The sequence below is a fragment of the Cinclus cinclus genome, chromosome 6 (assembly GCF_963662255.1).
Source record: "Cinclus cinclus chromosome 6, bCinCin1.1, whole genome shotgun sequence".
NCBI lineage: Eukaryota > Metazoa > Chordata > Aves > Passeriformes > Cinclidae > Cinclus > Cinclus cinclus.
Window position 1 is genome coordinate 26,675,452 of NC_085051.1, and position 27,776 is coordinate 26,703,227.

The 27,776-nt window shown below is 40.1% G+C and overlaps 3 protein-coding genes across 3 annotated transcripts in view; 2 read left to right on the top strand and 1 right to left on the bottom strand.

Annotated features, from left to right (window-relative positions):
- Positions 1–1,414: 1,414 nt before the first annotated feature.
- On the bottom strand, positions 1,415–6,819 carry LRRC57 (leucine rich repeat containing 57). The gene is made up of 6 exons (XM_062494934.1): positions 6,766–6,819; positions 5,925–6,089; positions 4,614–4,749; positions 3,322–3,590; positions 2,669–2,854; positions 1,415–2,116 (listed from the first exon to the last, which is right to left on the bottom strand). Exons 2-6 carry the CDS (start codon positions 6,006–6,008, stop codon positions 2,075–2,077), a joined length of 717 nt encoding a protein of 238 aa, XP_062350918.1. The 5' UTR covers positions 6,009–6,089; positions 6,766–6,819; the 3' UTR covers positions 1,415–2,074.
- An 89-nt stretch (positions 6,820–6,908) lies between these two features.
- HAUS2 (HAUS augmin like complex subunit 2) lies at positions 6,909–11,493 on the top strand. The gene is made up of 6 exons (XM_062494933.1): positions 6,909–7,184; positions 7,364–7,456; positions 9,090–9,159; positions 9,953–10,085; positions 10,711–10,819; positions 10,957–11,493. Exons 1-6 carry the CDS (start codon positions 6,909–6,911, stop codon positions 11,104–11,106), a joined length of 831 nt encoding a protein of 276 aa, XP_062350917.1. The 3' UTR covers positions 11,107–11,493.
- Positions 11,494–26,960: 15,467 nt separating this feature from the next.
- Positions 26,961–27,776, top strand: part of STARD9 (StAR related lipid transfer domain containing 9) — an 80,921-nt gene continuing 80,105 nt past the window's right edge. The window contains exon 1 of the mRNA XM_062495368.1: positions 26,961–27,047. Coding sequence (XP_062351352.1) covers positions 26,961–27,047 — 87 coding nt within the window. The remainder of the gene's footprint in view (positions 27,048–27,776) is intronic.

The window sequence follows — 27,776 nt, forward strand, 5'->3', positions numbered from 1 at the left end:
TCTGTGAGTTAAAACAGGCAAGGACATCGGTCAGCTATTTTTTCCTTGCAACGGAAATAAGTCTTCCTCTGTTCTGAAACAATTTTAGTTAATTAGTACTAACTCAATTCCAATCAGTATTTTATGTGGTGCTTTCTTGATTTTGCTCAACAAAAGCTTTGATAGCTGTCATAACTCCAAGGCAGTAAAAGTGCCTAACACTGAGCAATTGAAAGGTTTCTAAAATATACTAGAAATCAAAAAAAAGAAATGTTAACTTACTTAAATATTTCCCACAATAGTAAGATTATTTATAGCTATGCTAACTCTGTAATTGTCAATGGTTCTGCTCTACAGTCTCTTACACATTGTTGAATAGAAAAGAACCCTGATAAACATGTTAAATGAAAGAAGCAGGATCTCTGAGCACAGGTACTTTCAGCTAAAAAAATGGAGAACAAAAATGCCACCACAGCACAGTATTGCCAAGTGTGTACATATTGATGATAGATCACTCCTTTGGTGAATGCAGAGGGGGAATCTGCTAACTGCTTATCTGTTCTGTTGATGTCTCATGTACAGCAAAGCTCTAGGAAAAAAAAAAAGCTTGTATTTCAAACAGGATTTAGGTATCAAGTAGAAGGAGCTAAGATTTAAAATAGGTGTGGAGGCATTATTCACTACTTAATTCACAGGTTCTAATATGTGGAATCTATTAGTATGAAGTTGAATAGATTTCTGACTACAGGGCTTTGCATTATGGTAACACATAAGGGTTCTTAAAGCACTTCCCTGGTGATGTCTTGCAAAACAAAGTAGTCTCATAAACATTGTCAGCTGTCAGCTACTTCTGTCAAGAAGCTAGTAGGTTTTTTATGAAATGACAGATGTAGTGGGGATTCTTGAGTACAACTGGTTCCCTGTAAAATGCTGAACTGCATCCATTCTTTGAACAAGGATCTGATGCCCCCTAAAACACTCTTCTTCTAAAGTATTACTATGTAAGAATGGAAATAAGATGGCAACAGGGTCAGGGAAATAAATATCTATCTGAGCATCTCACAAAAGAACCACTTATTGTTAATCATAATTATGGGTGTAATATTGAAGTGTAGCTGTTACTAACAACTGACAGACACAAGTAGCTAAGTGAAGGCTTTCAGAGACATCACAGTACTACTTAATAAAATGACAACAGTTACACGAAATAAACTTGAACTGATTTTTTGAAAACAATTTACTAAAATATACATTTTCCTTTTCTGTATAAGTTACATAATTGCATACATTTTTAGATCTTTCTAGGTGCTTTTGGTAATAAGGCAGCAGCAGTGGGCTGACAACTAAAACCTTCAGCATTGCTCTGTACACAAAGAGTCAGTGCAAGGATATATTTTCTAGCAATATACATTTTTACTGAATACACTGAAGATGAACCTAATTTTTATTTGATACAGCTCTAGTAAAAGTGGATTGTAGTGCAATTCTTGCTTAATGGGAAACGAAAGCATGTAGGGTAAAATATAAATTAAGGATGGTCAAACCACTATTTGTTTACTGGAAGCTGTTAATAAAACATTTAACTTAATCACAACTATTTGTGCTTCATTAAAAAAAAAACTTACACAAATTATAAACTAAAACCTTATCTATAAAAGTTCTTCTCTACAGAACAGTGCTTACTGCAAGACATACCGTGCTTTGGTGGTAGGACTTCCATGTGCCATCACAGAAAAATGTTTCCAGAAGAAATAATCCTCTTACAAATCAACAGTCAGCTTCCTGACAAAAGGGAACTGGCAACTTTGAAATGCTTGTTCCCTTTCTCTGTGAAAGAACAAGCCCTGACAAAGGAGAACATGTACTGTGTTAAAAGCTATTGTGGCACAAAAATCAAAACTGGCCCCTAGGCAGGTTCATCAGTTCAATACCTATATTCTCTAGTTCAAGTTTATTCAGTGTGGTCTTAACAGGCTGTTTGAGACTACTAGGAGTACTCTGATCATTTCCTTCATCAGTCTTGGTTAAGGTCAGTGAAGCAGATGCTTCTCATCTAAATCGTCTCACTGATAAATATACAGGGTCAGAATAGTGATCATGCAAACTTCTTCTTTGTAGCTGTAAATCGTTCCATGTACTACAAAGAAAAACCAAAGATTTTTTTCAGAAATTAATAGAGGATTCATTACTACTAAGAGCAGCTGAGCTTCTGCTCTCACACTCAAAAACATTCTGCATCTAAAGCATATTTTTATATCCCAGACATAACTATTAGAGCTTTAATTTCAAACAAAGACACCCCCAAAACATTTCTGGCATTTGCTGCAATTCATATTAATGGTCAAATCTCCAGTGTTAAGGATAAACTAATATGAAATACTTGACGAATGCTGTATAATTTGAAGCATTTTTTTGTCGCCTCAAAGTGAAGACACACTTGTCATTATTAGCTACCCTTCAAAAGATGCTGATGATGAGACACAGACCCCAAATCCTACAAGGAAGTTATCTTTGAAGAACTCCTGGAGTTGTTTTCAGGTTAGTTATGAATCCAGTAGCAATGACAGCACCAATGGACTATTTAGTGCTTTTATTCACTGGCATTAATGCTTAGTATTCTGAGTAAGGACTTTACCAGGAGTTTCTTTTTTTAAAAAAAGACAACCCCAACACAAAACAAAACACAAACCTTGTCGTAACCTTCCAGTTCTCTGAGTTTCTTGATTTCAAAGAGGTTGCCTTCTACTGCAAGCAGTGAAATCTGGGAATCACTGAGGATACTCTGAGGCAGCATGCTGAGTTCTAGACAGTTTTCTTCTAAACGCAAGACCTTGAGGCGGGGACAGTGGGAGATCTGCACTGAGATCTGGGAAATCTTGTGGAAATAAAAAGAAAAGAGAAATGGGATTAAAATGGTAGCGATCCATGACTATTAAGTGATCTGTTTCCAACTTACACAGAACACCTACCACATTGTAAATATAATCTACATTAATAGAAAGTACTTAAAAACAATACGTAAGTAATGAATTATCAAAAATCAAAATAACTTCTTTTTATTCCATGATGACAAGCGACCTACACATCTGTTTATCATATTCCTACTCCATAATTGTTCAAATACTTTACATGACTAAATTCAGGATTTTTTAGTTAATCAAATCAGGCAGTTGGATGTGTTGGTACAGAAATTCTATTTATGATTCCTCATTTGTATTGTGTCCAGGAGATGTCTTTTAGCTATAAAGTTCTGATGGTCTCATCTTATGTTCCATGGCTGTACTAAGTCCAAGATAAACCATGTCCTAAATCTACATTCTCAAAACATCTCAGTTACCAGACCTGATTCTGATTCAAATTGAGCTCGATAGCCTGCAGTTCTCCCACAGTGTCAGGGACGTTTTGAATCTGGTTTTTTGAAAGATCCACCACATCCAAATGGCGAAGACCAGAGAGTTGTGTAGGCACAGTCCGAAGCTGATTTCCAGAAAGGCTCAGGGTTTTCAGAGCTGAAAGTTGTCCAAATGCAGCTGGTAGCTGCCTCAAGTGATTGCCATTCAAGTGCAGTGTTTCCAGTTTTTTCAGTTTACACAGGTCCTCAGGTAAAGCAGCTAGAGAAAAACGAAAGAATAATATATGACCTAAAGAGCAATAAAAATTCATACCCATTTAATTCAAATAAGCTTCTGCAGGGAGAGCAGTGCTATATTAAGTAATTTCTCACTGAATTCCTCCCCAATTTCCAGTGAAGGCACAGATCCCTGCACAGAAACTTCAGCCCACAGACAACACATGCTTTTTAGCCATCATCCATAAATGTATTAAAAATAATCTGCAGACAAGACAGACCTTCAAATCACAGTCCGAAATCACTGTTTGGAAGATTTTAGCCTGTCAGTTATAATCCTTACTAACATTCTGCCAGTGTGTTCCATGACACTTGAAATACCACAAAAATTCACAGCTTCATCTTAGCCCTTTAAAAGTATTACTCAACTTCAATAGAAGTAAGTTAGGAGCTAAATCATACCGTGTCATACCAGCATACAAACATCACCAGGTAAGGCTGCTGGCATCCATTCATCCCTCTTTCCACCTACATGTGTGTCTAACCTCTAACACCCCTATGCTGCACTATAGACTCTATAAGGTTTGTTAATTATCTTTGTTTTTTTCAAAAAGACAAAAAATACATACTTAATGCATAAAACCCCTGAGTTTCTTCACTGTGATTTTTCCATAATGATGGATGTTTGTTCAACAGAAACAGTAACAACAGATGAATGGTCAGCAACACTGTCTACATGTCATCTTCATTACCTGTTCCCTAGGCAAGTACTAAACTATCTGGCACTGTCAAACCCTCGTGTCAAGTCAAGACACAGCACAAAACCTCTATGGGTTTAAGTAGTCATTTGTCATTGCAAAATTGATAATAAATGAAGCAGCAACTAGTTTTGTAGAATTTATGATTTAGAGGTTTTTATCCTGTACATGAATTCTGAAGATTTCAGTTTAGGTGACTAAACTCCCCATTTACATCCTATGAGAGTTAAATAATTAAATGTAGTTTTTGATAGAGAAAACTAGTTAATATTTTAAAAATCAGTGGAGATATTAATTAGCAGGCATACTCAGTTTGTTGTTGTTTAGAGCAAGGCTCTTCAAAAAGGAAAATTTTCCAATGAGAGGTGGCAAGAGCTCTATTTTGTTGTTCGACAAGTCTATTGTCCGTAAGTTGCTTGCTAGCTTCTGCAGATCTTCAGGAAACTATGGGGGGGAAAAAGATACAGCATTTAAAGAGTTGATACAAATTTAAATGTTCAAGTTGTACAATTAAAATTTCAATTGTCTGACTGTTACATACTGTCATATGTATCACAACGTCCAATCAGCACAGTGTGATCAGCAAATTTAACACATTTTTAAAAATATTTTTTCATCTGGGGAGGGGGAAGGGGGCATAAAGAAAACACTAACATCTAGAAGGAGTAGTTTTTCATCCAAATAAGTAAAATTAAAAACATCACACTTTCATCCTCTTATGTGCTTCTCTTAAACATGCCAGACATTTAAAATACTCTACAGCCAGTTAGTAACTCTATATTTTAGCAGAATATGATGTGAAAAGTTTTTTCCTGCTTTCCTTTCTAAATAATTATGTATACCATTTTCCTTAGTCTTATTTGCATCCCATACCAATGTGTTCTTGAGTCAGGTGAATAAAAGAAAAACCTGACAATGACAATCAAGGAGTCCTGGTGAATAAGCCAGTGGTTTTGATCGTCCTTTGGCTTGACAGACAAGAAGTGAAGAGAGGAGGTAGGACAGTGGAAGAAAGTATGTTAGAAAAGGCCTGGAAAATTACAGCAATGTAGAGTAATTTTTGGCTATCCTGTGAATTGTTGCTTGACTTACGGTTCCAGGACATTCTGTGTTTTTCTGCAGTTGAATCTAAGTTATGATAATTTCCAATATAATAAACTTTCAGGATGCTTGCTGCCAGCCCAATGAACAGCCAGTACAGACTATTCATATGTCTACATCTACATCTACTATTCATATGTCTACATCTACATCTAAATCAGACTACCCACATGGCTACAATTAAATACAACATAAGTACCTAAATGTGACAAATTGTGGAGTATCTTTCTAAGTTTATAATACAGTTATAAAATTTTTATTGTCCTCCCCAAATTTACAGCCATTTTCTAAAAGCACAACACCGTAACTAGTATTTATTGAACCTGTATGCATTATAAAGCATAGGCTCATAATCATACAGATAAATCCTCAATCAGAAGACAAGGCAAGCAAAGATGAGGGAAAAAAAAAATCTTGAAATATTTTCAGTGACTGCTTATAAAAAATACATGTATGACAATAAGTGGGAATTTCTCTCCAGAAGTGCCAGTCAAACACACAAATAGCCATGTTATTACCTCAGTAAGTCCTTTTCCTGTCAGCTGAAACACACCAGTTTTCTGTGCTGTCTCCAGGTGGGCTTTTAGTGCACTATTTCCCATCTTAACAGTTCTCTATCAAGCACACGGAGCCCGAGCAATGGTGTCAGCCAGTTTTACTCTGGGCTAGAGAACTGCAACTCTCTGTGTAAAAGCAAACGTAAAGTCAATTTATGTGCACTGTCCCCAACACTACAAGCATTCCGACACAATGAGCAATTCCACTACTGTGTTCTCATCTCCCTCATAACTAAACCTTAAAAGTCTAAAGGTTTACCTAGACTAAGGTGTCTTTCTTACAGCAGTTTGATTACTGAAACTATGCAACAAGCACAGAACTAAGTGGGAAAAGAGCACATTTTCTGTATTTTTCCTCTTTTGAGGCCCGGCAGCATAAGGAGGTACTCCACGGAGACGGGCTGTGATATCTGTGGCATCTACCAGCGCTACTGTGTTATTTGCTTTTTTTGAGACCTTAACTCTATTGAGAGAACCGACTCCTCCGCCGTGCCAATTAGCAGACACACGACACCCACCTCCGTAACCCCAGCGGGGTTTAATCCCAGGGCGCACGGGTCACAGGCCCGGGATTAGTGCCGGGCTCGCAGCCGGGCGGCGGGAATGAAGCCTGGGGGACAGCTCATCAACAGCCGCGACAGGCGATGCGCTCCGCTCCGCGCCGCCGCGGGCGCCCCGGCAAGGGGCGAGGCCGGCACTGACCCGCGGGAGGCCGCGGTCCCCCCGCCCCAACCCCGCCCGGCTGCTCCGGCGCGACCCCCGCACCGCCGGGAGCCGCCGAGCCCGGCCCGGCCCAACCAACCTGTCCGGGCGCCGCTGGCAGACGCTCCGCGGCGGCGGCGGAGCCCCGGCCCGTGCCCCGCGCTCCGCCCTTCCAGAACCGCCGCTCCGGCAGCGCCCGCCCGGAACCGGACGCGTGTCAGCGCCGTTCCTGCCACGCCCGCCATGGCGGCGCCCAGGCGCTCCCGCTCCCCGCGGGGCGCCAGCGTTGTGTCCGTGGCGGACGCCAGCCCCAGCCCCGGGCCCCGCGGGGCGGCCGAGCCCAAGGTCGGCTGCGATTCCGAGATCGATGGCCATGCCGAGCTGGTGTGCAGCTCGTGGCTCGACGTGGAGAGCGATGAGGAGCAGGGCGGCGGCGCGCCCTGGCCCTCGCAGCCCGGGGAGCGCTCGGCCGTGGCCGCGCTGCTGGAGCGCTGCGTGGCGGCGGGAGCCGTGAGCCAGGTACAGCGGGGACAGCGCCGCCGGGCAGCGTCACTGTCGCCTTGTTCTCGTGGATGAATGGTGCTGTGCTGCGGAGCGCGGGAGAGGAACTGCTTTAAACTGCTGGGAGCCGTTATGGAGCATTTGCTCGGTATGTTCTTGCTGCTGATTGCATTTTTTCTGTTGTCTTACCTTCAAAGGAGACCTTGGATTTAACTTGCAGAAGAATGCCATGCTTTCCGAAATTCTCAGAGATGGAAGAAATAGTAAACATGGAAGCTGAAATCAATGAGGTACAGCCCTTACTGTTGTCAGTGTACACACAATACTTTGATACGTGGAGGTAATACAGGGCCCCCATGAAATATCAGACTGCCACGTGTTGTTTCATGTTTTGAGGGGTTTGTAACAGTTTGTTAACAGCTGTTTATCAGTTGGCACTTTTTTCCCCAGTGGACTGAGTTGTCATAAAGAAAACAAAACTATGAAAAAAAAGTTTAATGTATAAGTAGAAGGATTCATCAGGCTGCACCTTTGACTAAAGTGTTACCTGAAGTTTCTTGAAGAAACTGGACAATAAAGAAGAATTTGTAGAAGAATTTGTATCTATAGGCAATTTTGTTGGTTAGCAGGCAGTAACGTAAGACATTTCATCCTGCCTTAATCGGCTGTTGCCTTGTATTTTGTAATGTTGGTTTAGACACTACATAGACTGTGAAACTGCTTTGTAAGAGATGTAAGTAGGAGAGACACGGGTTTGAAGAGTAGACTATTCAGTGATTAAGGAATTGGCAGGAGAAGAGCAGTGGACACAGCAGAAGGATGGAATACCTTCCAGAGGGACTGGGCAAGCTTGCAAAGTAGGCTCAGAAGAATCTCCTGAGGCTCAACAAGACCAAGTGTGGGGTCCTGCACCTGGGTCAGGGCAATCCCAGAAGTGAGTACAGACTGTGAGATTGGGAGCAGCACTGTGGAGAAGGATTTGGGGTTTCTTGTGGATGAGAAGTTGTACATGACCTGGCAATGTGCAGTCACAGCCCAGAAAACCAACCACGTCCTGGGCTGCATCCAAAGCAGCATGGCCAGCAGGGGAAGGGAGGAGATTCTCCTCTTCTGCCCTTGTGAGACCCCACCTGGAGTGTTGTGTCCAGGTCTAGGATGCTTAGGACAGGAGAGAAGTGAACCTGTTGGAGCAGTTCCAGAGGAGGGCCATGAAGATGATCCAAGGTCTGGAACGCTTCTTACAAAAACAGACCGAGAGAGCAGGAATTGTTCAGCAGCCATCCAGTACTTAAAGGGAGCTTAAGAAAAGAGGGAGAGTGACTTTTCCCACAAGCAGATAATATTAGGACAAGGGAGAATGGTTTTAAACTAAAAGAAAAGAGATGAGATGAGATTGATATTAGCTATTAGGAAAAAAGTCTTTACAGTGAGGTGGTAAGACACTGGAACAGGTTGCTAAGAGAAGTTGTGGATGCCCCATCCCTGAAAATGTTCAGGGCTGGGTTATAGGGGCTCTGACTCTGAGCAGCCTGGTCTAGTGAGTGATATCCTTGCCCACTGGCAGGGGATTGAAACTAGATGATTTTAAGGGTCCTTTCAACCCAAGCCATTCTATCATAAGTTTTCTGGTTTAGGAATGAGTTGCAGGGTCTGTCTTTTCCAGCACAAATCTCCAAATTATTTAAGTAGGTCTTTTTAAACAGTCTTTCTCTTATTGATCAAAAAAGTCCCACCTAGTAGTAGCAGCTCTCCAGAGAGCAGGGTAACATGTTCCTGTGCTAGTGCTTGCTGTCTTTCACACACGTGCTCTCCCTATGCTGCCACTTTCTCCCTTTCTACTTCCTCCTCCACCCCAAGAGAGTCAACAATGTTAGAATAAGTATGTTAAAAATGCATTTTCATTTGATGTTGTTATTGTTGTAGATAAAACTGAAAACTGAAATTATGCAGTTGGAGAATGAGACAGCAGACATTACTCACCATTTTTACTTAGGTAAGTGCAGTTGTACTGTAGAAAAACCAAGAGTCTTAAATTAGCAGCAGATTAATGTTTCATCTGAGTACATGACAGTTCTAGAAGCTATTGCAGCGGTCATCTCTGAATAACTTGTTAGAGGTGGTAGGTGTTTTATTAACACCTAAAGCATGTTTCCGTACTATTTGAATTTTCACTCTGAACTGTCTCACAGAAGCTCCATGTGTAACTCATTCTCCAAAACAGTGTGGGAGGTGTGGTCAGCTCCCCGGGGTCAGTGGATCATCAGTTCTGAGATCATCAGTAGCCATTGGCCTGCATGTGCTACTCTGCTTCTTTTCCAGAAACTCGGTGTATTTCTGTTGGATCTCTGTCCCCCTAAACTTACTACATTTTTAATTTAACACTTGGAGAGCACATGCATTGATTCCTTTATTATTATGCATTTTGTGCACTATGGTTTTATGTGTGCTTAAAAGCATTCTAGCTTGCTGCTGTTGTGCTAGAGTAGTGAAATCTGTTGTGATACCTCAGTGCTAGTATAGGTATAGTTGACTTAATATCAAAGAAAATTTACTTAAAACTATAGATAATGTAATTACAATTATATCTATCCCTAAAAAGTAAATATTGTGACTTTGAGTGTATGCTGATACTAAATCATATATCTTCCAAGAAAAGCCATTCTGATTAATGCCTCTTGAATGTAAGCTGTCCACTGTAATAGATCAGTATTTTCCTTTCAGTCTTCAGGAGAAATTTTTCTTTTGTTTTAGCAGGACAATAGGTTCAACTTTATTTTATTTTATAGGGAAAAAGTGTGAGATTTTGCAAGATATGAACAGGCACCTGGAAGCCATACTGAAAGAGAACAGGAATCTCAGAAAGAGGTTGATGAAACACAGATGTCAAGAAAGCCTGCCTATTGAGGCTACTTTTCACAAGTAGGTACACAGAAAATAATTTTTCTTGTTTGCATGAGTCCCAATTAATTTGAACTAACAGACAGTAAAAATCATATGTTTTCAATAATCTTTCCACTGATGAAAATAGACATAAAAAATTGTATCAGAACGTCAGGTAAAAGCTGGTGGTTTACTCACTGATAAATTCATAGAAAGGTAGTGATACATATTTTATGAAACCTTACTAAGATTATAGGTCTTGTCTTTAGAAGACTACAGAACAAGTTATGATGTATTGTTTTGAGCAAATGTGCTTCTTGCTGGATTTGTTGCACTTCTCCCAAGCAGGAGTTGTTACTGTAGCACTGTGTGTCTTCCTTCCACTGTTGCTTGCTTAGAACTAAGCATGAATGATTCCCAGACATGCATAGTGCATGTTTTAAAAGGGTAGTCCTTCTTCATACAATCTTAAAATCTAGCCCAGGTAGATTTACTGAAGGAGTGGCTATTCACGTCTGTAATTCCTGCCCTGCTTGTTGCTAAGAGTCATACAAGAAGTGTAATTGCAGAAAAATTGATTAGATGGTTAGGAACTTGCATAAGAACTTTTAAGTGTTAAATTCTTGTTGTTTAGCACAACTTTTGAGCTCATTTTTGGTTGTAGGTGTATAGTAGAGTTGTTGACTGAGGCTGTGACTTTCATTGAGAAGCTTGAAAGCCATTTGCAGTCTGTGAGAAGCGTCCCTCAGATACCAGATATGGTGAACAATATGGTAAGTAGTAAAAGAATTGAGATGGCTGTCTTCTCCAGCATGAAAAATGCAATGCTGTTTGGTTGTTTAGGTTACTTCTACGTCCCGACAGACTGACGGGATGTATGGAGACTAAATACAACCCTTTTCTGTTTCAGGACACCACTTTGTCAAAAACAGAGGTGCTCATGATAGAATTGGAGGAGCTGACACAGCAAATACTGAAATGGAAAGAAGTGCAAAAGGAAGTGTATTCTAACCATGTGTGCAATACTGCTGACTTGGACTTCGGTTTGTCTTTAATCTAACAAATCATTTTCCTCAGATAGGATGACTACTCAAAGAACTGCATTCCTAGGGTCTTCTGTGAAAATTGCAACATAGGAGTCTTTTAATCCAACAGAGACTTTGTAAATAGTTAAATTTCTGTTATTAAGTAACAGTTCTCCAACTGTTTACCAAAACAAAAAAGGACGATGACCAGTAGATCATGGGAAGAGAGAGTACTGAGAAGCCTGTTAAGGAGTTCCTGTTTGAAATAGCTGGATAGGAGTCCCTTGTAGCCTGTATCTTCAGTGGAAAAGTGTATTGATATTTTTTTGCACTTGCTATAGTATCTTTATTCATTTTTGTAAGCATCTTGATAAAACACTGTATTTTGTATGTCACCATAAAACTTTAATAAAAGCACTAGATTTCAAAAGCTCAGTCTCTTGTTTTTAATTATGTTTAAAAATCATATAATTAAAATTACAGAGCAAAGTCTTAGGTCCAAGCTTATGCTTCTATAGGAATTCCTATCATGAAATTTAATTAGATTTAAGTTACTCTTTATTATGACTGGTGTGGTTTTGTTTGGGAAGGAGGAAATTGATTTGGTAATATGTGGCACGTCTACTGATTTGCAAACCATGCTTCAATGGTAGTGATAAATATATTTTTCAGATTCTATTTTTCTGTTGCTTGCCCAATTTTTGGTGTCCTACTTAGAATAAAACCCTTGTTCCATTAGTAAGATTGACAGTTTATCAAAAGCATTGATTGTTCCAGTTTGTAACCCTCAAGAAGAGGCTGGTTGGTACAATGTCACCAGTAAGACATCTGTAAACCAGGACAGTTGGTTTACTTTGGAGGGTGCCCAATTTTGTATTCAGGATAAAGAGTAGACTGAAGTGGTGCAGATGTATTCCTTTCTACCGCTGTATTATTTGTTATGTGAACATCCACCTGATGATTTCTGTTGCTGAAATAAGAGCATTTTGCTTTTGCAAAGTAACCACTGGGTGGCCCAGTACCACAAAGTTCACGGGTTTGTCTGATTATTGCATATAAACTTAAAGCAGAATTAAGGAAAAAATCTTTGGCTCTTTGTTGATCACACTCTTTTATGACTTACTTGTATTTGGTCTATTTTACATTTTAACTTTTCTGAGAATCTCATTTTAATCTTTGCAACCATTCTGCAGAGTGTGATAACAAGACATCCAATTTAACAATTCTCTAGTATACTGTGTAAGCTGTAAGTGATTTTCCTCTGCTGCTGCTGAGAAAAGAGCATAGAAACAATTTGAATTAGGTTTAAGCAGAATGTCACTAGGTAGAATCTAAGAATATAAAGTGGTGTTTGAGTCCCACAAACATTAATGGAGTCTTTGTGTCAACACTTGCTCTATGTCATTACAGGATCTGAGTCCATGTCACTGTTGTTTCAGATGTGGAAATGGTCTTCCACACACCTGCAGAGAACCTGACATTTTTATTGAAAATGTTTTGCACATTCTGTGACATGGGAGAAAACAGGACAATAGGTGATCATAGGTTGGGACTCAATGAGCTGAGTCTTTCCCAACCTAATTGATTCTGTGATTTATGTGAATCAACATCCTCTACATCTGTTCTAGGCTTCGTCTCTTACTCTCAGTGTCTTAACAGTGCTGACTTAGATCATGCACATTAAAGCTGTTGTAATTTAATAGTTTTAGTGCACAATGAAAGCATTCTAGTCAGTTTGTTAATTGGAACTCTTTAAAATATGTGGGTTTGCCATATCCCAAAGAGTTGAGCATATTTTCTTCTTTTACTGTATCTATTTTGAAGAGTTGACTGGAGTTGGTAGAGTTTATCTAATTGCCATTTGCCAGTGATGTGTCCATTCTTTAGAATGATTTAAAGGGATAACTCTATTAAGTATACAGCAATTGACACCTTGTAGATATTCATTTTAGCATCTCTGCGGTGAATGGAGTACTGGGTCCCAAGGATCTATCCCATTCTTCACTTGGGAAAACTTCTGAAATATGGTACCTTTTTCATTTAGATACAACACTTGTGGAGTTTAGGTCAACCCATCTCATGAAAAGAACTGTACAAGTTCAAAAAGTACAAAAAAGCAGTTAAAAGTCAATTTAAACTGAAGTTGTTTAAATATAAAAACGACATAGGACTCTAAAACTCCCATATATGACATTCCGATATAACTCAGTTTATCATATTTTGAAATGCAAAACCAGAAGTCCATTTAAAAATTGGCAAATGGAATTGTCAAAACCAGACAGGATTTGCCTATTCAGCCTGGCATCTTCTTCATGCCAGTGCTCCTTGCTCTTGCATCTTCCAGGTAACGTCAGTAGCTGACAGAGACAGTATCCTAAAAGAAATTTTTAAAAAAAACTTTCAGTGATTTTTATATTACTCTAAGTACAAAACTTTTATCAATGCAGCAACTAGATAATGAATTCAATTAAAAGTTCTTTGGAAGTTTCAAAATTTTCTCTTAGATCCTAAGTACGACACACACGAAGATGGGATTTTTCCAAAGGCAGCGAAAATACTTGAGACCTCTCTTTTAGCACTTAAATTCCTGTCAAATTAATGTGGAGGGCTTACAGTGCTCGTCCCTAGTGGCGCTTTAATGGCGGCACCCTTAATCGGGCTGGCGGCACTGAACTCTTGGGTGAAACCCGCGCCGGTTTGCCGCGGAGCTAAATAGAATTTGGGGGAGAGCACGAAATCCCGGTCTCTTTCTGTGGGAGTGCGGCTCTCCCGGGCAGACCCGCCTGAGGCGGAGAAGCGCGGTTTGGATGCCGGAGAGGCTGCGCACGGCTGCTCCGGGCAGGCTTCCCCCGGAACGCTTGCCCTCCGCCCGGGGAACTTTCCGAGCATTCCGTCCGCGGGGCTGCCTGGGCCGGGCTCTCCCCTGCCCTGCCCTGCGGGCCGGGCCGGGCCGGGCCGGGCCGGGCGGGTCCGCTCCTCCCCGTGCCGGGCGGGGGGCGGGATGAGGGGCCGGGCGCGGGCGGCCGCAGCTGCCGGGCGTGAGCCGAGCCATGGCCAACGTCAAGGTAGCCGTGCGGGTCCGGCCTCTGAGCAAAAGGTGCGGAGGGGCACGGGAGGTTCTGGGCAGCGGGCGGTGGTGGGGAGCCGCTGGTCTGCCGGAAAATCCCCTGGGACTGGTCCTGCCAGCCGGGACGGGATCGCCGCCCTGGGGCGGCTGAGCCGGGACTGAGGGAGGGAGGGAGGGACGGCGGGCGCTGGGGAAGGAGCTCGGCGGTGCGGCAGGAGGAGCGGCAGCCTCTCGCCGCCTCGCTAAGTAGCTTGGAAAGTTCGCTTAGAAAAGTCACCCCCTGGAGCTGTTAGGCTGACTTCCCTCTTCCTGAGCTTCCCCAAACCAGGACAATTGTCATACAAGTGTCCAGGAGTCTTCCCTTCCCCTCTGTCGTTGCTGTTTTTTCCAGCGGGAGGCAGAGCCGGATATTCCCATTGTCGCTCAGCCCCGCTCCCTCCCCGGCTTGCTTGGCTCCGGTGGAAATCCCAAAAGCTACATGTTACAGCTTGAAGACAACTCCCACAAACAAGAAGATGCCGCGGCACAATGCTCTGGTGTTATTTGTATATAATACGTGCTTAAAACCTTGCAGACCTTGGAAATTCGGAGCGGAAAAGAAAGAGAAAAAGCGAGCAGCCCGAATGTCAGCCCAAATGTTACTCCTCCTGCTAGAGAAATGCTATAGCACTCCAGACAGGATGGTTTGAAAAGTAGTACAAGCTCCGAGGGCCAGTCTTTGATTTGATGCTGCCTTTCTTTTTGGCACGAGTCCCTCACGTTGTCTTCTGACTGCACGGACTTTTGCGATAAATAACTCCTTCATGCAGTAGAGAAAATGATTCTTGAAGAGTTGCCCAGTCAGAAAACTAGCCTAGTCATTTAGCCAGAAGTACACTAACATGTTTTGGACTCCTTTGTTCTCATTTGGCCATGGTTTATTATTTTATTTTATTTTCAAAAAAGGACACCAGAGGACTTTGAATAAAATTTAAAATTCCACCAAAAGCATGCCTGCTAGTATTAATGGAAAAGAGAAATGTGCAAACTAATTTACAGGTTTTCAACACATTTTGCCTTTAAGTCAAAGCTAATTGATTTTACAAATACTCTGTCCATAATTTTGTTTAAAATCATGCTTTGGTTATATAGCTCTGATTTGTTGTACAGCTGTGAATGGAACAGATTTTAATAGATACTGGCCTATTTTAGGAAGAGTTGTAGCCTTCAAGTAAGCTCAGCTTAATCTTTATTGCTTGGTGTTGCCTTAGTGGTGGATATATTATTTGATTTTTATCACTATCTTCCCTCTCACTAGAGAGCGTGGTGTGTTGCCCCACATCTGTCTTAACATTTTTCCTGGATGGGTAGCTTTAAATAGTGCATGAGAGTGAATATGTCATTAGAGCAATAAACAGCACCTGCAATTGACAGATAAGGTGTGATAAACAGGAAAACCTTTGGTGTAGTCAGTGTGGGCCAGCTGTTTGGTGAGGAATGTAGTTTGGAGAAGAGGGTAGGATGGCAGAGGTGGGCAGCTTCTTGCACATGGGAGGAGTTAATCTGAGGCTGAAACAGATATGTTTATGTGAAGATGAGAGTGGAAACTCAGGGGGTAATGCAGGGAGAAACTCTTAAGTAATTCCATCTACTCAGCTCGTGATGGTGTAACAGCTGGGATGGGAAGGTAGGCAAAGATCAGTCTCATGGTGTTTGACCCCAAAGGCAATAGGCCAGTTGCTCCTACTGTGCTGCCTCAGTTGAGGTCAGCAAAAGCATTTTAAGTTGGATTTTTATATTTTATAAATGGGAAGAGGAAGTGGTTGTATATTCTCTGTGAGGGCTCTGACATGAGACCTTGGTTTCTAGCCTTGAACAAAATTGTTCAAATTTAATGGCTTAGAGGCAAATACTAAATATATGAAGACTTCAAGTAACCTCGAGAGACATTGAAAAAAACTCTCAGGGTTAAAGGTCTTCTCTCTTCCAGTTTCTTATACTGTTTCCTTACTGTCCTCACACAGATCTCTTGCTATCTCTATACTCACACTCTGCAATTGCCTCAACAGGGTGCCCATATTGCCACAGCTTCTATGATCTTTTAGGTGTTTTAAAAAGGAAGACTTCCTGCAGTAAAATTTCAGTTAAATGGGATTGAAGTACTGTAATTTGTGCACTCTCAGTTCCAGCCAAAAACACTAAACCTGGCTTTTAAGAGTATCAGAAATTGAAAAGCTGTAGGCAAAAGCTAGAACTCATGGGTCAGTTGGTTCTTTCTAGACTATCATTCAAAGTTCCTCACTGCTGCTGTTCATTTAATTTTTGAATTTACAATGGCAGATGAACATTGGTTTTGCATCTGAAAATTTACTGAAAATTCAGATGTTAAAAAGTGTTAATGCAGGAGCTGTCAACATTTTTGTTATTTAGCATAAAGCAAAGAGTGGTCTTTTTGTTCTGCATCTGTATGGTGTCCATCACAGTGTGTTCTTTAACAGAGAACTTCTGTGGCCAAATAATCCATGACAGATATAAAGCAAGCATAGTTCCACAAAATGCAGACATTTTCCCATTGCCTGAAGTTTAAACAGCCTTTAGCCAGTGTTCTTCATAATGCTATCAGTCATTCTGTAACAGACTAATTTTTTTTTTTTTTTGGTCACCATAATATAGTATTGGGCATAAATTCAGTCAAATATTTTCCCCGGAGTAACATTTAAAAGTCTTTATTAGACATTTACTATTCTAATACTAAAAAAAGATTTGTTGCTTTGTGGTTACATGGATGCTTGCTCTATGTAAATGCATTTCCCCCTTAGAATGAAATATGGAAGCCCTGAATGGGTTCATTAAATTGTCTATAGCCATAGGTAATAATCAGGTATTAAACAGGAACCGGGAACTGATGAAATCCCTTTATGGTTTATTTCTGGACATCTTAATGCTTGGTCTACTAGATATCAGACTTTGGTAAAGAAAGTGTAATGTTGTTTTCGGCTGTCAGTCAGAAGATGTTGATGGAAACACTTTGAAAACTAGCATGTAACTATGTGAACTAGGTATGTTGTTCCTCTTTCTTTTCTGATTGCTCTGTGGAAGATGCCAACGCTGCAGTCTGCAGTGTGGTGCTATGGTAGGAGACCTTACCCTCCAGACTTGGAAATGGTGTGACTGTCTGCAAAAGTATTCAAGTATTTCAGTACTGTGTCCAGGGCTCTCCTTGTGCCTAGGTAGCTCTCTTAATATTGTGTTGTGTTGTGTTTGTATGCTACAGAAACCCCTGCAGTGTTGGACATGTCCTTTTACTTTTTTATGTAGTCCAGCAGAAACAAATGCTAGTTTTAAATGCTGCTAGGTTCAAACTTGTTTGTCCCTTTGCTGTGATTGCACTTATTGAGAATTCCAGCTCTGTTTTAAATAAGAAGGGGGTGAGGGGGCTGTTCGTGCATGGGACCCCTCTGGGAGGGGAGTGACCCACATGAGAAGGGCAGTATCGTGTTGGGACCAGGATGGAGGACAGCTGCCTCATGCCTTTCCCTCCCTGATCCACTACATCTTGTGCCCTCTATCCAGCTGGTCTCAGTTCATTTGTGTGTACCCAGGATTCAATCTGTTATCACAGTGTAGTTTGAGAGCTGTTATGTAGGTCAGAGATAGGAAAGAAGATTTTTTTTTTTTTTTAAACAGTGCTCTATACCACATGGAAGAGTCTCATGCATTTCTATAGGATTCTTTCCTTAGCATGCACCAGTGACTAGAAGACATTACATTCCTTCATGAATTGTGGATTGAGACCTGGATAAAATCATTGACAGAAAATTTGTTGTAAAGTTGTAAAAGTTATAATGTTATTAGTTAAAAACTTGACACTGAGACATTCAGGTTACCTTGTGAGGCTTTTGGAAACTTTAAAGTACTTTGCTTCAGGGATACTACCCTGAAGTTTTGGAGTTACTTTAGTTATGAGTAAAACGTAAGATATACTCTGGTGTTGGAAATATCATCTCTGCCTTTCAGCTGATTCTCTGGTCTGGAAAAGGAGAGGGCTCTTACTCGAGAGAGTCTTTCCTGGTGTCTTTTCTAACTCACAAATTAACCTTCCCCTCCTCTATGACCCTCATAGGCATGTCACCTGAAAGAATTGCTAAACAGATGGATTGATCCAAAAGCTGCCCTTTCCTTTTCTTCTGCTTTGCGTTGTTATTGAGCTGTAACCTGAAGCCTCCTGCCCAGCTGTGTATTCCCCAGTCTCCATTCTTGACCTTGTCCTCCACACTCTGGCAAATGAAAGCATCAAAGAAATGTCTGAGTAATCCCACGTGGCAAAGCTGAGCCACACTTCCAGTTGTGCAAGTGTTTACTATCACAGTCTGAGCTGCAACAGTTGTTTTCCTCATTACTGCTGCTCTGCATGACATTTTTCTTTAATTTCCTTCCTGCAATGCAGCAGTTAATGAGGCTTGAGGATAGTATGGGAAGGAGGAGTTAAGCTTGAGGTCCAGAGAACTCAGGTGAACAAGCCCATGCCTGGAAGAGAATTTCAGGGAAAGTTTCTCACTCAGAGTTTCCAGAAGATGGCTTGGAGTGGGAGGCTGACCTCAGCAGTGTGCTGAGCATAGCTTCACTGAATAGCTGAGAAAGGACTTCAACTGATGGGTGCATCATGATGTATTTTAAATCTATTTCTATTTAAAAGGAAAGCTATGTGGAAAAATAAAATTACTTTCAGATAATTTTAGAAATTTTGCAAAATAAATCACTATTGGTTTTACTTTGTTAACTGATCTCTGCTGTGCTCTATCTCCTTTGTTCTTTGTAATCATATTATAATAAACAAAGGAAGGATTATTTTGCAAGGAATACTTACTGCTGTTTTATAGACTGTGCTGTTAGCTGTTCTACATGTTTGTGTGTAACCACAAGAGCTTAGATACAGCAATGTGGTCTACTGCTGACAAGAGTGATAACTTGTAGTAATGTTTGTAGAAAACATTTGTTGGGGGACAACATTCCTTGACTCTTGTGCATAACAAATATTAAATGCTTTATCAAAATAAAATTAAAGTAACAACAGATTGGAGCTTGTTGTTGTTGTCTTTGAATATTTTCGTGTGTATATATATATATATATATATATTCTTCACGACTTTGCTGCTGTTGCCCTCTCACACATAGATAAATGGCATACTTTTATCTACTTGTATCTGCTGTGGTAGTTGAGTGAGTGTTGTTCCTCTGTATCCCTCTGTTACAGAACAGGTTTTTCTTCGAACAGTGATAGTTGAACTGTGTCTTAAAAGACCTGGGTTTTGGGATTGGTACCTGATGCTGGGAGAGAGCTGTCTCAGACCTCCAAGAGTCTTTTGCTGTTTGAAAGTGTGAACAGCATTGTTTAAGCATTGCTCATAATTTCTTTGCCACAGCAGAACTAGGATTTTTAAAAGAAAAGTTGAGATTTTAATTTTGGTTTTGTAAAGAAAGTCTCTCTCCAAACAAATGTATTTTAACATTTGTGGATCCTATTAAGGTTATATTGACATCTTTTCCCCCCTCTGTCAAGTTAGCTATTTTCTTTTACTTAGTCTATTATTTAAATTTTCATTGAGCTATTATTGAGATATCATTGCTCTTTTCTCTTAGCATCTGTACTTGGAGTTAGCAAGTGGTTTCCATAAGCCACATCTGTTACTTTATAAATGGTACTGCATCAGCAGCTTTTCCCAGATGTATTTTTCTTGAAGTTGCATGAACCAAGTTTTCTAAGTTTGATAAAGGGCAGACCTTCTAGCTTCTTAAAAGAGCAGAACTCTGCATGACCCTGAGATGGGATCAGTTGGTCAGAGCATGGTGCTGATAACTCTGGGGTTGTAGGTTTGATCACTATATGGACCACTCACGTAGGAGTTGGTCTCAAGGAATGAAAGCTGACTTCTGTATCCACATTCTGGATTGCATGGAAAACATGGCATTTTTACAGGATTCCTTTGATGCAAAAGCAGGATTTATACTATGTCATTGCTCAGTAAACAGCTGTGAAATCAAGGGTGGATGAAACTTCACTGACTGGACTGTAGCTTTGTTTTAAATCCTTATTTCATGCTTCTTTAAATGCTGGTGGTGTGACAGATGAAAAAGACTCTTTCCTCTCCTCTTCCCTCCTCTCCTCCATGTCTCTGCATGAAAAGAAAACATCATTATTCCACAATTCAAAGCACTTCTGTATAATGAGGAGTATTTCTGACTTGGATGTATCAAGGAAGATGTCTCATGTTTATATCTGCAGCAAATGTTCATATTTTTATTACTATATAGTATTTACAAAGGAGAATGGGGAAAACCACACAAAAATAATAGTAATCACTAGGGCTGGGGATTTTTGACTTTCAGATTGTGTTAGGCATTATGAGAGCCAATGAAAGCTCCATGCAGCTGGGAGTAGCCTCAAAAAATTACTTGAGCAGCATGTCTCATATAGCAGCATGCTGTCTTGGTGAACTCTGTGTACTTGGCTTCAGTAGAGAGTTTAGAATTATTTATAAACATCTGTTCTGAATTTGGTCAGAGGATTACTGACCAGCTGTGACCCTCCCATTTGCAAGACACAGTGGAACAGTTTTGACTTTAAAGATAAATATCCAAAATGGTATTGGGTAATAACAATAATGAGAAACATTGATAATTAATCTTAGATAAATTTACTTGATTGATGATACTTTATTTTTACATATTAAAAAATCCTGCATTGGCCCAAGTGAGGATGTTCTTACTATTAACACCTTGACTTTGGCAAGTCACAGCAGTGGGTATAAGGATACATATGCTGGAGTTGTGGAGGGATGCTGTGTTTGGGTAAGTTGTGGTTCGAGGTACCTTGACTTGTCAGTAGAGAGCAGAAGCTCTAATGGATGAAAGCTCTGACATTCTCTACAATTTTGGATGGAGCAGCATGTATTCTTGGTGGTGTTCTTATTGCACCCTTGGTCTCCCAACAGTTATGTCCTCAACCCATTTTCCTGGGACAACATTCTCTGAAGACTGGCAAAGATGAGAATAAACCCTGGCCAAGGTTGGTCAGATGGCAGCTTCTCAAACACTTCTGCCAAGGCTGCCAATAAACAAGAGTCAGGGACACTGTATAACATACTGTTAATGGAAATAAAAGATAAATCTGACTAACTGAAGTTTTCCCCATAAAATCTTTAGACTTCATGATCAAGGGAATACTTGGACAAGATTTTCTTCAGGATTATACATAAGCTGCTACTGGCATGGTGTTTGCATAGGTGTGCTATTAGATGGAACAAAGTGTCCCCAGGTACAAGTGGTAAATGTCTGCCTTATTTATAGGCTGTCATAGGTATGGGTCACATCCTGGGAGATGAGTCCAAGAGACAGCAGGAGTAACTGCTGGTATACATCCTGCCACAGAAGGCTACTTTTCTTTCTGGAAGAGCCTCTGCAAGAGGGGAGGGATTGATATTCTTGACACACGGCTTTTGAGGGGCTACATTTCAATACAGGTTGAGATTGGCTTTGGAGTTAGCTTGACTGGTGGGAACTGGCAGGAAAGCATTAAGTTATTTACATCATTACTTGCAATGATTACATTCAGGGTTATTTTTGAAGCTTCTTTAAAAAATAATTTAAGAATTTTCTTGTACTTGAGTTGGATATATTGGCTTTGATATGTTTGATTACTTTGGTGAGTACTTTGCTGCCCTGTATTTGTAGAAGCTGTTTTGTTGCATGACATGCCTACTGCTAATGACTACAGTATTTTTGCTTTATCACGTGTACATGTTCCTAAAACAAACAGGCAACTTTTTAAAAGTCAGCTTCCTTTGTTCTCCAACTGCCTGTCATTTGAGAGGGTGGAAGAGAAGGGGAGCAAATTTTAAAATGTATAAAAACCCAACTTCCCCCTTTCTTTCCACTCACTGCTTCCTCCAGCTCTGCATACCTCCTTGCACTTCTGTGCTCTGTGTCTGAACTCATCTCACTGAGATTCAGCAAGCTATGGAAGTGTTCCTCTCCAGGGTCTTGATCCTCCCATGATTCTTTCTCACTGGCTCATTCTTGCAGTGCCTTTGTCCCTGGGGAGTGGCATTTGCTTTACATCTTGAAAGCAAAAATGGTTTTTCATAGCAACAGCAGATGGTATGAGATTCCCTTTGGGCTGCCAGTGTTTTCTGGACTGCTGCAGCAGCTTTGTTTCTGCCAGGTCTCTGTTGTAGCTCCCCATTACAGCCCTGCCACTCCATTCTGTACTTATGTCACTGTTCTATTGCTGGGTCTGCATTTCTCTAGAGCTTTCTGTGACTGAGAAGATGCAGGTCTTTCCTGGGACAAGCACCATTAAGTGGAGTTTCTACAGCTTTCTCTTTGTACAGGTAATTTGTTTTCATGGATGGTGATTTAGGAGAGCACTTTCCCAAACACAGAATGCATTTTTCAAGAAGTCGGGGAGACGAGAGGATGGGGAAACCAAATGTTAGGACCACAGTGACTTCTGAGCAGCAGAAGTCAAACGTGTTACTAGAGAAGTGTAGTTTCAAGTTGATTTTATTGGTACAAAGAACACAGGTCTGTTGGTTTTTTTTTAATAAATGCTTTATCATTCAAATGCAAGCTGTTGCACTTGTGCGTAAGGCTGTACTGACAAACAGGTTTTGCTGAGAGAGCTTTTGTAGTGTTTGCAATTTGTAGTTAAGGTAAAAATATCTAGAACAGCTATGAGCCTGTTTTTCCTCTTGGGCTTTAGATAGGAAACTGTACTTTCTTTCCCCGAGTTCTCTGTTTTGTACCTAAATGAAGCATGATATAAATGTGTATTTACAGAGAGTTCAAATGCATAGTCTGTAGAGCTGGCAGCTACATGTTGCTTTGTTCTTGCTCCCTGGTCTCTGGCTGTAAGTTGCAGCAGAAGGGAAGGGTCTCCATTCCCACCACCACATGCTCCTGCCCTCTCTTGCCTTGGCTCAGCAGGTTGTGTGACTGCTGAGCTCAGTGCTCTGGAAGGGCTTGAGAGTCCTGTGACATCTTGATTATTTATTTTGGTGTGGGGTTTTTTTTCTCCTGATCACAGCTGATCTGAGTCATTGCATGGGTGTGTGATTGCTAGAAAGTAGAAACATGTGGGAGGTTGGAGCAGCAAAGAGAAATTGTATCTTTCAACAACAGTCTGGAGTTAAGATAAAAGTCTGGATGGTGTGAATATGCACCCAGAGTTAGGGGAAATTTTAGTTCTGTTCCTGTTCTCTGGAGGCTTTCATGTTTTGTGAGACTCAAAGGTATTTGATTGCTGCATTAAGTTTTATGGCTTCATAGTGTGGAATCTTTGCTACCCTCTGGTAAAAGGTGGCAATGTCATTTTATGTTGTTTATATTTTGCTGGGTTTGTGTTTATTTCAATATAAATAGATATGTAAATGTAAGTATACATTTTTTATATTGAGAACTTTTTTGTATCTCAAAGATTTAATGTTTGTAATTTCTTCTTTAGTAATGACTGTAGCCTGTGAAAGCATCAGTCTATAAGAACCCAAAGAATAAAGTCACTTTTTCATTGCGTTATGTGTAACACGTGTGGACTGAAGGCAGTGAGTTTCATGTAATTATTATAGCTTGTTGTTGAGGTTCCCTTACTTCTGCAACTAGAATACCCTGGCATTTAAAGAGATTAAAAGCTTTTCCAGATTTCACCCATTTGAACACAAATGTTCTATTCACGAATGCCTGTTTCAGGCTAGGTTGCCTAAAATTATTTCTTAGCTTCACCCAGAACAGTTCAGCTTCTGCAGGAGATAAGGTTATAAAGAAATTATGTTTTAAAGCATATAAAAGCTACTTAGGGGAACCTTTTGTTTGAATTCTCCAATTGATTTTAAAATTTGAAATCTGATGTGATTCCCCATTTCTGCCCAAATTCTAAATCATTAAAACCCTTTAACATGCTCACTGAAGACTTGTAATAATGTAGCAGGTAAACATTTTAAGGAATCTGCTTTTTCTCAGCTTGAATTCTCTAGTGTTGATCAAATCATGCTTGCATCATCCCCTTAAGTAAAAAAAAAAAAAAAAACAAAATAAAACAACACACCTCATTGTTTGAGCATTGCTTTAACAAGTTGAGCTCGGTATTGTCCAAGTCACAACTGAAGCCCAGGAATGGGACCTGGGTACAAGGTCTTTGCTCTCATTTATTCTCAGCAATCTGTTTACTGACCTCTGCACATGTCCAGGAAGAAACACTAATTTACTTGTGGAGTGTACAACTAAACTTGGGTTAGACACTGGAAGAACTGACAAGAAGAGCAGGTTTATGTATCTTTGGAGCAGAGACATCAGCCTATGACAAGCTACAATGCAGTAGGAGAAGGGACACAAGACTTGCAGAGCAGTTGTAGACTGCTCTGGGCAAGATAGACATGATGGCAGTGAGAACACAGCAGATACATGTAGGGAATGATGTGTGAGCATAGGAGAAGGATAGGAACTCAGTGAACTATTTAGGCTGGTAAGACTGGAACATTAAGGACTGAAAATTAAGGATGCTTATGGGATTGGGAAGCGGGATATGGCCAAGATAATACTTGGTTGGGCAAGGAAGGAAAGAATATGTATAACTGAAGTAAGCTCTCTCCTAAACAATCCCTCTCATTTTCTCTGTCTTCTGCTGTTGTCAAAATGTTGTGAAATTCTGTGAAAATGTCCCATTGCCTCTTAAATTAGATCTGCTGTACAGGGTAATTGTCAGCTTTGTCCATTAGCTCACCTGGCAGAGATTTGTACATGGATATCAAAGTCCCCTAAGTAACTTACACTGGAGAGCATTTGCTTGTCAAATCATCTATAAAGCTATGCGTGTCCAGGTTAAATGCATCAGTTTCACATTTCTAGCTTAGGTATTTACAGTCTGTGTCCTTAGGCACTGTTCCTTGTTCATTTGTTCTTTAGGGAGCCTTATGAGCCCTCCATTCTGTACTCAGCTGTAAGCAATGCAACATTTGGTACCCAGCTGTACATAATGTGTTTCCCTTTCTCTTGGGATCTGACTTGGGGCTCAGATGACTGATGTGCTGAACAGCTGAATACTCACAGCTTAACTAAAATCTCTGGGAGCTGTCCTTGTATTTTCTATGTGAAGAGTCATGTGTAAGGAAGTACTACAGGAAATATGAAGTTCAGTCTGTCTCAAGGAGGGTACCTCAAAAATCCGTAATGTGAAGCAAGACACTTTAAGGTAAAGCATTATTTCTATGTGTGAAATGGGAACAGGTATGCTCAGAAATATGCTTACAAACTCTTTATGCTTGGAAAGTTCAAAAACCACAGTGATTGTCTTCATTGCGGCCTTAAGTGTCCTAAGATATTGTTTTGAATCTTGTTTTGGAGCAGAAAGGATGGGGTAAAAACTGAGAAGTAGAGAGACCCAAAGGCAGGAGATAATGTGCTTTGGACCACCTGGAAGTTAGAACCCTCAGTGAAGGCAGATTGTAATTGGCGGGGGACTAAATACTTCTGCACACATATAAAGGAATCTGTTAAAGGTCGAGGGCCAGGAATGGGCAGTTGTCAGCTGGGTTGGAATTTTCCAACTCTTGTTTCATCTTGCCTAGTTTCTAACTGACCTCAGGATACTGATCCAGCTGGTTATCAGGAGATATATATACATCTAACCCCAAATGGCAGTGTGTCTTCACCTCAATTTTGATAAAATTTAGCAAAACCGCACTAAGGGCAAAATTGGTTTTATTTCTAAACCAATTTCTTACACCTTTACAAAGCTGTTATTAGGCTTCATCAAAGCTTTATCAAAAAATTGCATCTTACAAGATTTGTCAGTATCAGACCACAAAACAAAATATAGAGGAAATATAAAACACCTTTGTCTTGTTCTTCTTGTTCTTAGCTTCTTAGTGCCAAAGTTGGAGAAATAGGACACTGATCTCTTCTTCTTCTTCTGTATTAAAAAATCCATGATAATTATTGTGAGGGATAAATAAAAACATCCTTATCTTCAGGTAGCTGTTCTGCAGTCAGCCCAAAAATAAGATTAATTTGGTTTGAGGTGGGTTTTTTTGTTTGTTTTTTTTGTTTTGTTTTTTTGGTGTTTTTTTTTTTTTTTTTTTTTGTTTTTTTTTTTTTTTTTTTTTGTTTGTTTTGTTTTGGTTTTGTTTTTTCTTTTGTTTAGTCAACATCCTTCTTTCATTCTTTCCTAACATGACTCATTTTGGATGTGGAAGTTGTCTGTAACAGCCAGTCATAGCTGCTTCCCATGACAAGTTTAGACACTATATATGGGTGCATGGTCCTTTGCACTTAAATCCTGTCCATTTACATTTCAGGACAATTTTTTTCTTTATTGTTAGTTTGGCACATTTTTTTCCTTAAGAGTACTTTCTTTGAGGACTACAACAAACATATTGGATTAAGTGGGAAAAATCAGACGGTGCAACCTGATGCTTCCTGTCTCTCACAGTCTGTGACGTGGATGGATCCCTGTCCTACAAAGCACAGCCAGTCTACCAGTGCTCCACTCTGCTTCCTTGTAAAAGTAATTTAAAGCAACAACTCTTAGATATAAATAAAATCCTGACAATGTATTTGGGAAAAACACTTCAAAGCTTTTCAGTCACCACAGTCTTGGGTTTTTTCTTTAGCCCCTTGCTACTGAGATGTCTGAATGCAGATCTGCAAATGGTATTTCATGTCAGAGTCTTATCTGTTTGTATCTGTTTCATAGCTCTGATTTGCAGTTTTCTAAAATAAACACAAATTTCTGAAGTTTAGAAATTTGACATTCACCTTTCTGTTTCTTTATATTTTAAATGGATTTTTAAAATGTGTTCTCTTTCCAGAGAGAGAGCAGAAGGAGGGAGAGTGATTGTAGAAGTTGATGACAAAGTGGCAAAAGTCAGAAATATAAAGGTATGCTTTTTGTTGGCTCCTCTTTCCCATATAAGAATCCTGATATCCTGATAATTTTCTCTGTTTTCTTTGGCTATTTGATCATTCTAATAGAAATATTAAGGGAGAAGTTTAAACTGATACAACCCTAGAAATATTGCAGTGAAAGTGTGGGGAAGGATTGTTTTGGTATGGGGTTAGTTCATGTGTTTTGAAGGGGGAATTGGGAAGGGATGTAACAGGTAGTTGACTTGCCTGTATGTTGTATTTATTAAAGCTTCTGCAATTCTGTTGCATGCCAGCATTCAAAGCTGTTGGTAAATTGTTTAGGATTTTTGCATATCTTACTAACATCTGGATAATTTCCTTCCCTGTGTCTCTCCTCCTTTCATATTTCCCCTCAGAGTTCAACTGATTTGCGTGAAACAGAGCAAATTGTGTAAAACTACACTTCAGGCTCTGGTAAAAGACTGCAAGAATAAACTGAATGTAGTCATCATCTTCCTTGAGAGCTCTGGAGCCTGCATGCTTTTCTTCTGCTTTAATTAGTGTGAATGTTGAGGTTATAACAAAGTTACCAATTAGATCAAAATTATATGTATATGGTCTCCTTCTTTGAGTGTTCATAAGCTTATCTGTTTTATTACCCATACTTGGGCAAGATTATATGGAAAGACTTATACAATTCCTTTAAATTCAGTAATTGTTGGCTGCTGTGCTAGAAAGGCTTCACTGTCATTGTTAGTAGCC

Coding starts and splice junctions, on each gene's coding strand:
- LRRC57 (XM_062494934.1), bottom strand. CDS start 6,008: ATGGGAAATAGTGCACTAAAAGCCCACCTGGAGACAGCACAGAAAACT. Junction 4,750..5,924: donor CAGGAAAAGGACTTACTGAG/GTAATAACATGG, acceptor TCCCCCCCATAG/TTTCCTGAAGATCTGCAGAA. Junction 2,117..2,668: donor AACTGGAAGGTTACGACAAG/GTTTGTGTTTTG, acceptor TTTTCTTTGTAG/TACATGGAACGATTTACAGC.
- HAUS2 (XM_062494933.1), top strand. CDS start 6,909: ATGGCGGCGCCCAGGCGCTCCCGCTCCCCGCGGGGCGCCAGCGTTGTG. Junction 7,185..7,363: donor CGGCGGGAGCCGTGAGCCAG/GTACAGCGGGGA, acceptor TTACCTTCAAAG/GAGACCTTGGATTTAACTTG. Junction 9,160..9,952: donor TACTCACCATTTTTACTTAG/GTAAGTGCAGTT, acceptor TTTATTTTATAG/GGAAAAAGTGTGAGATTTTG.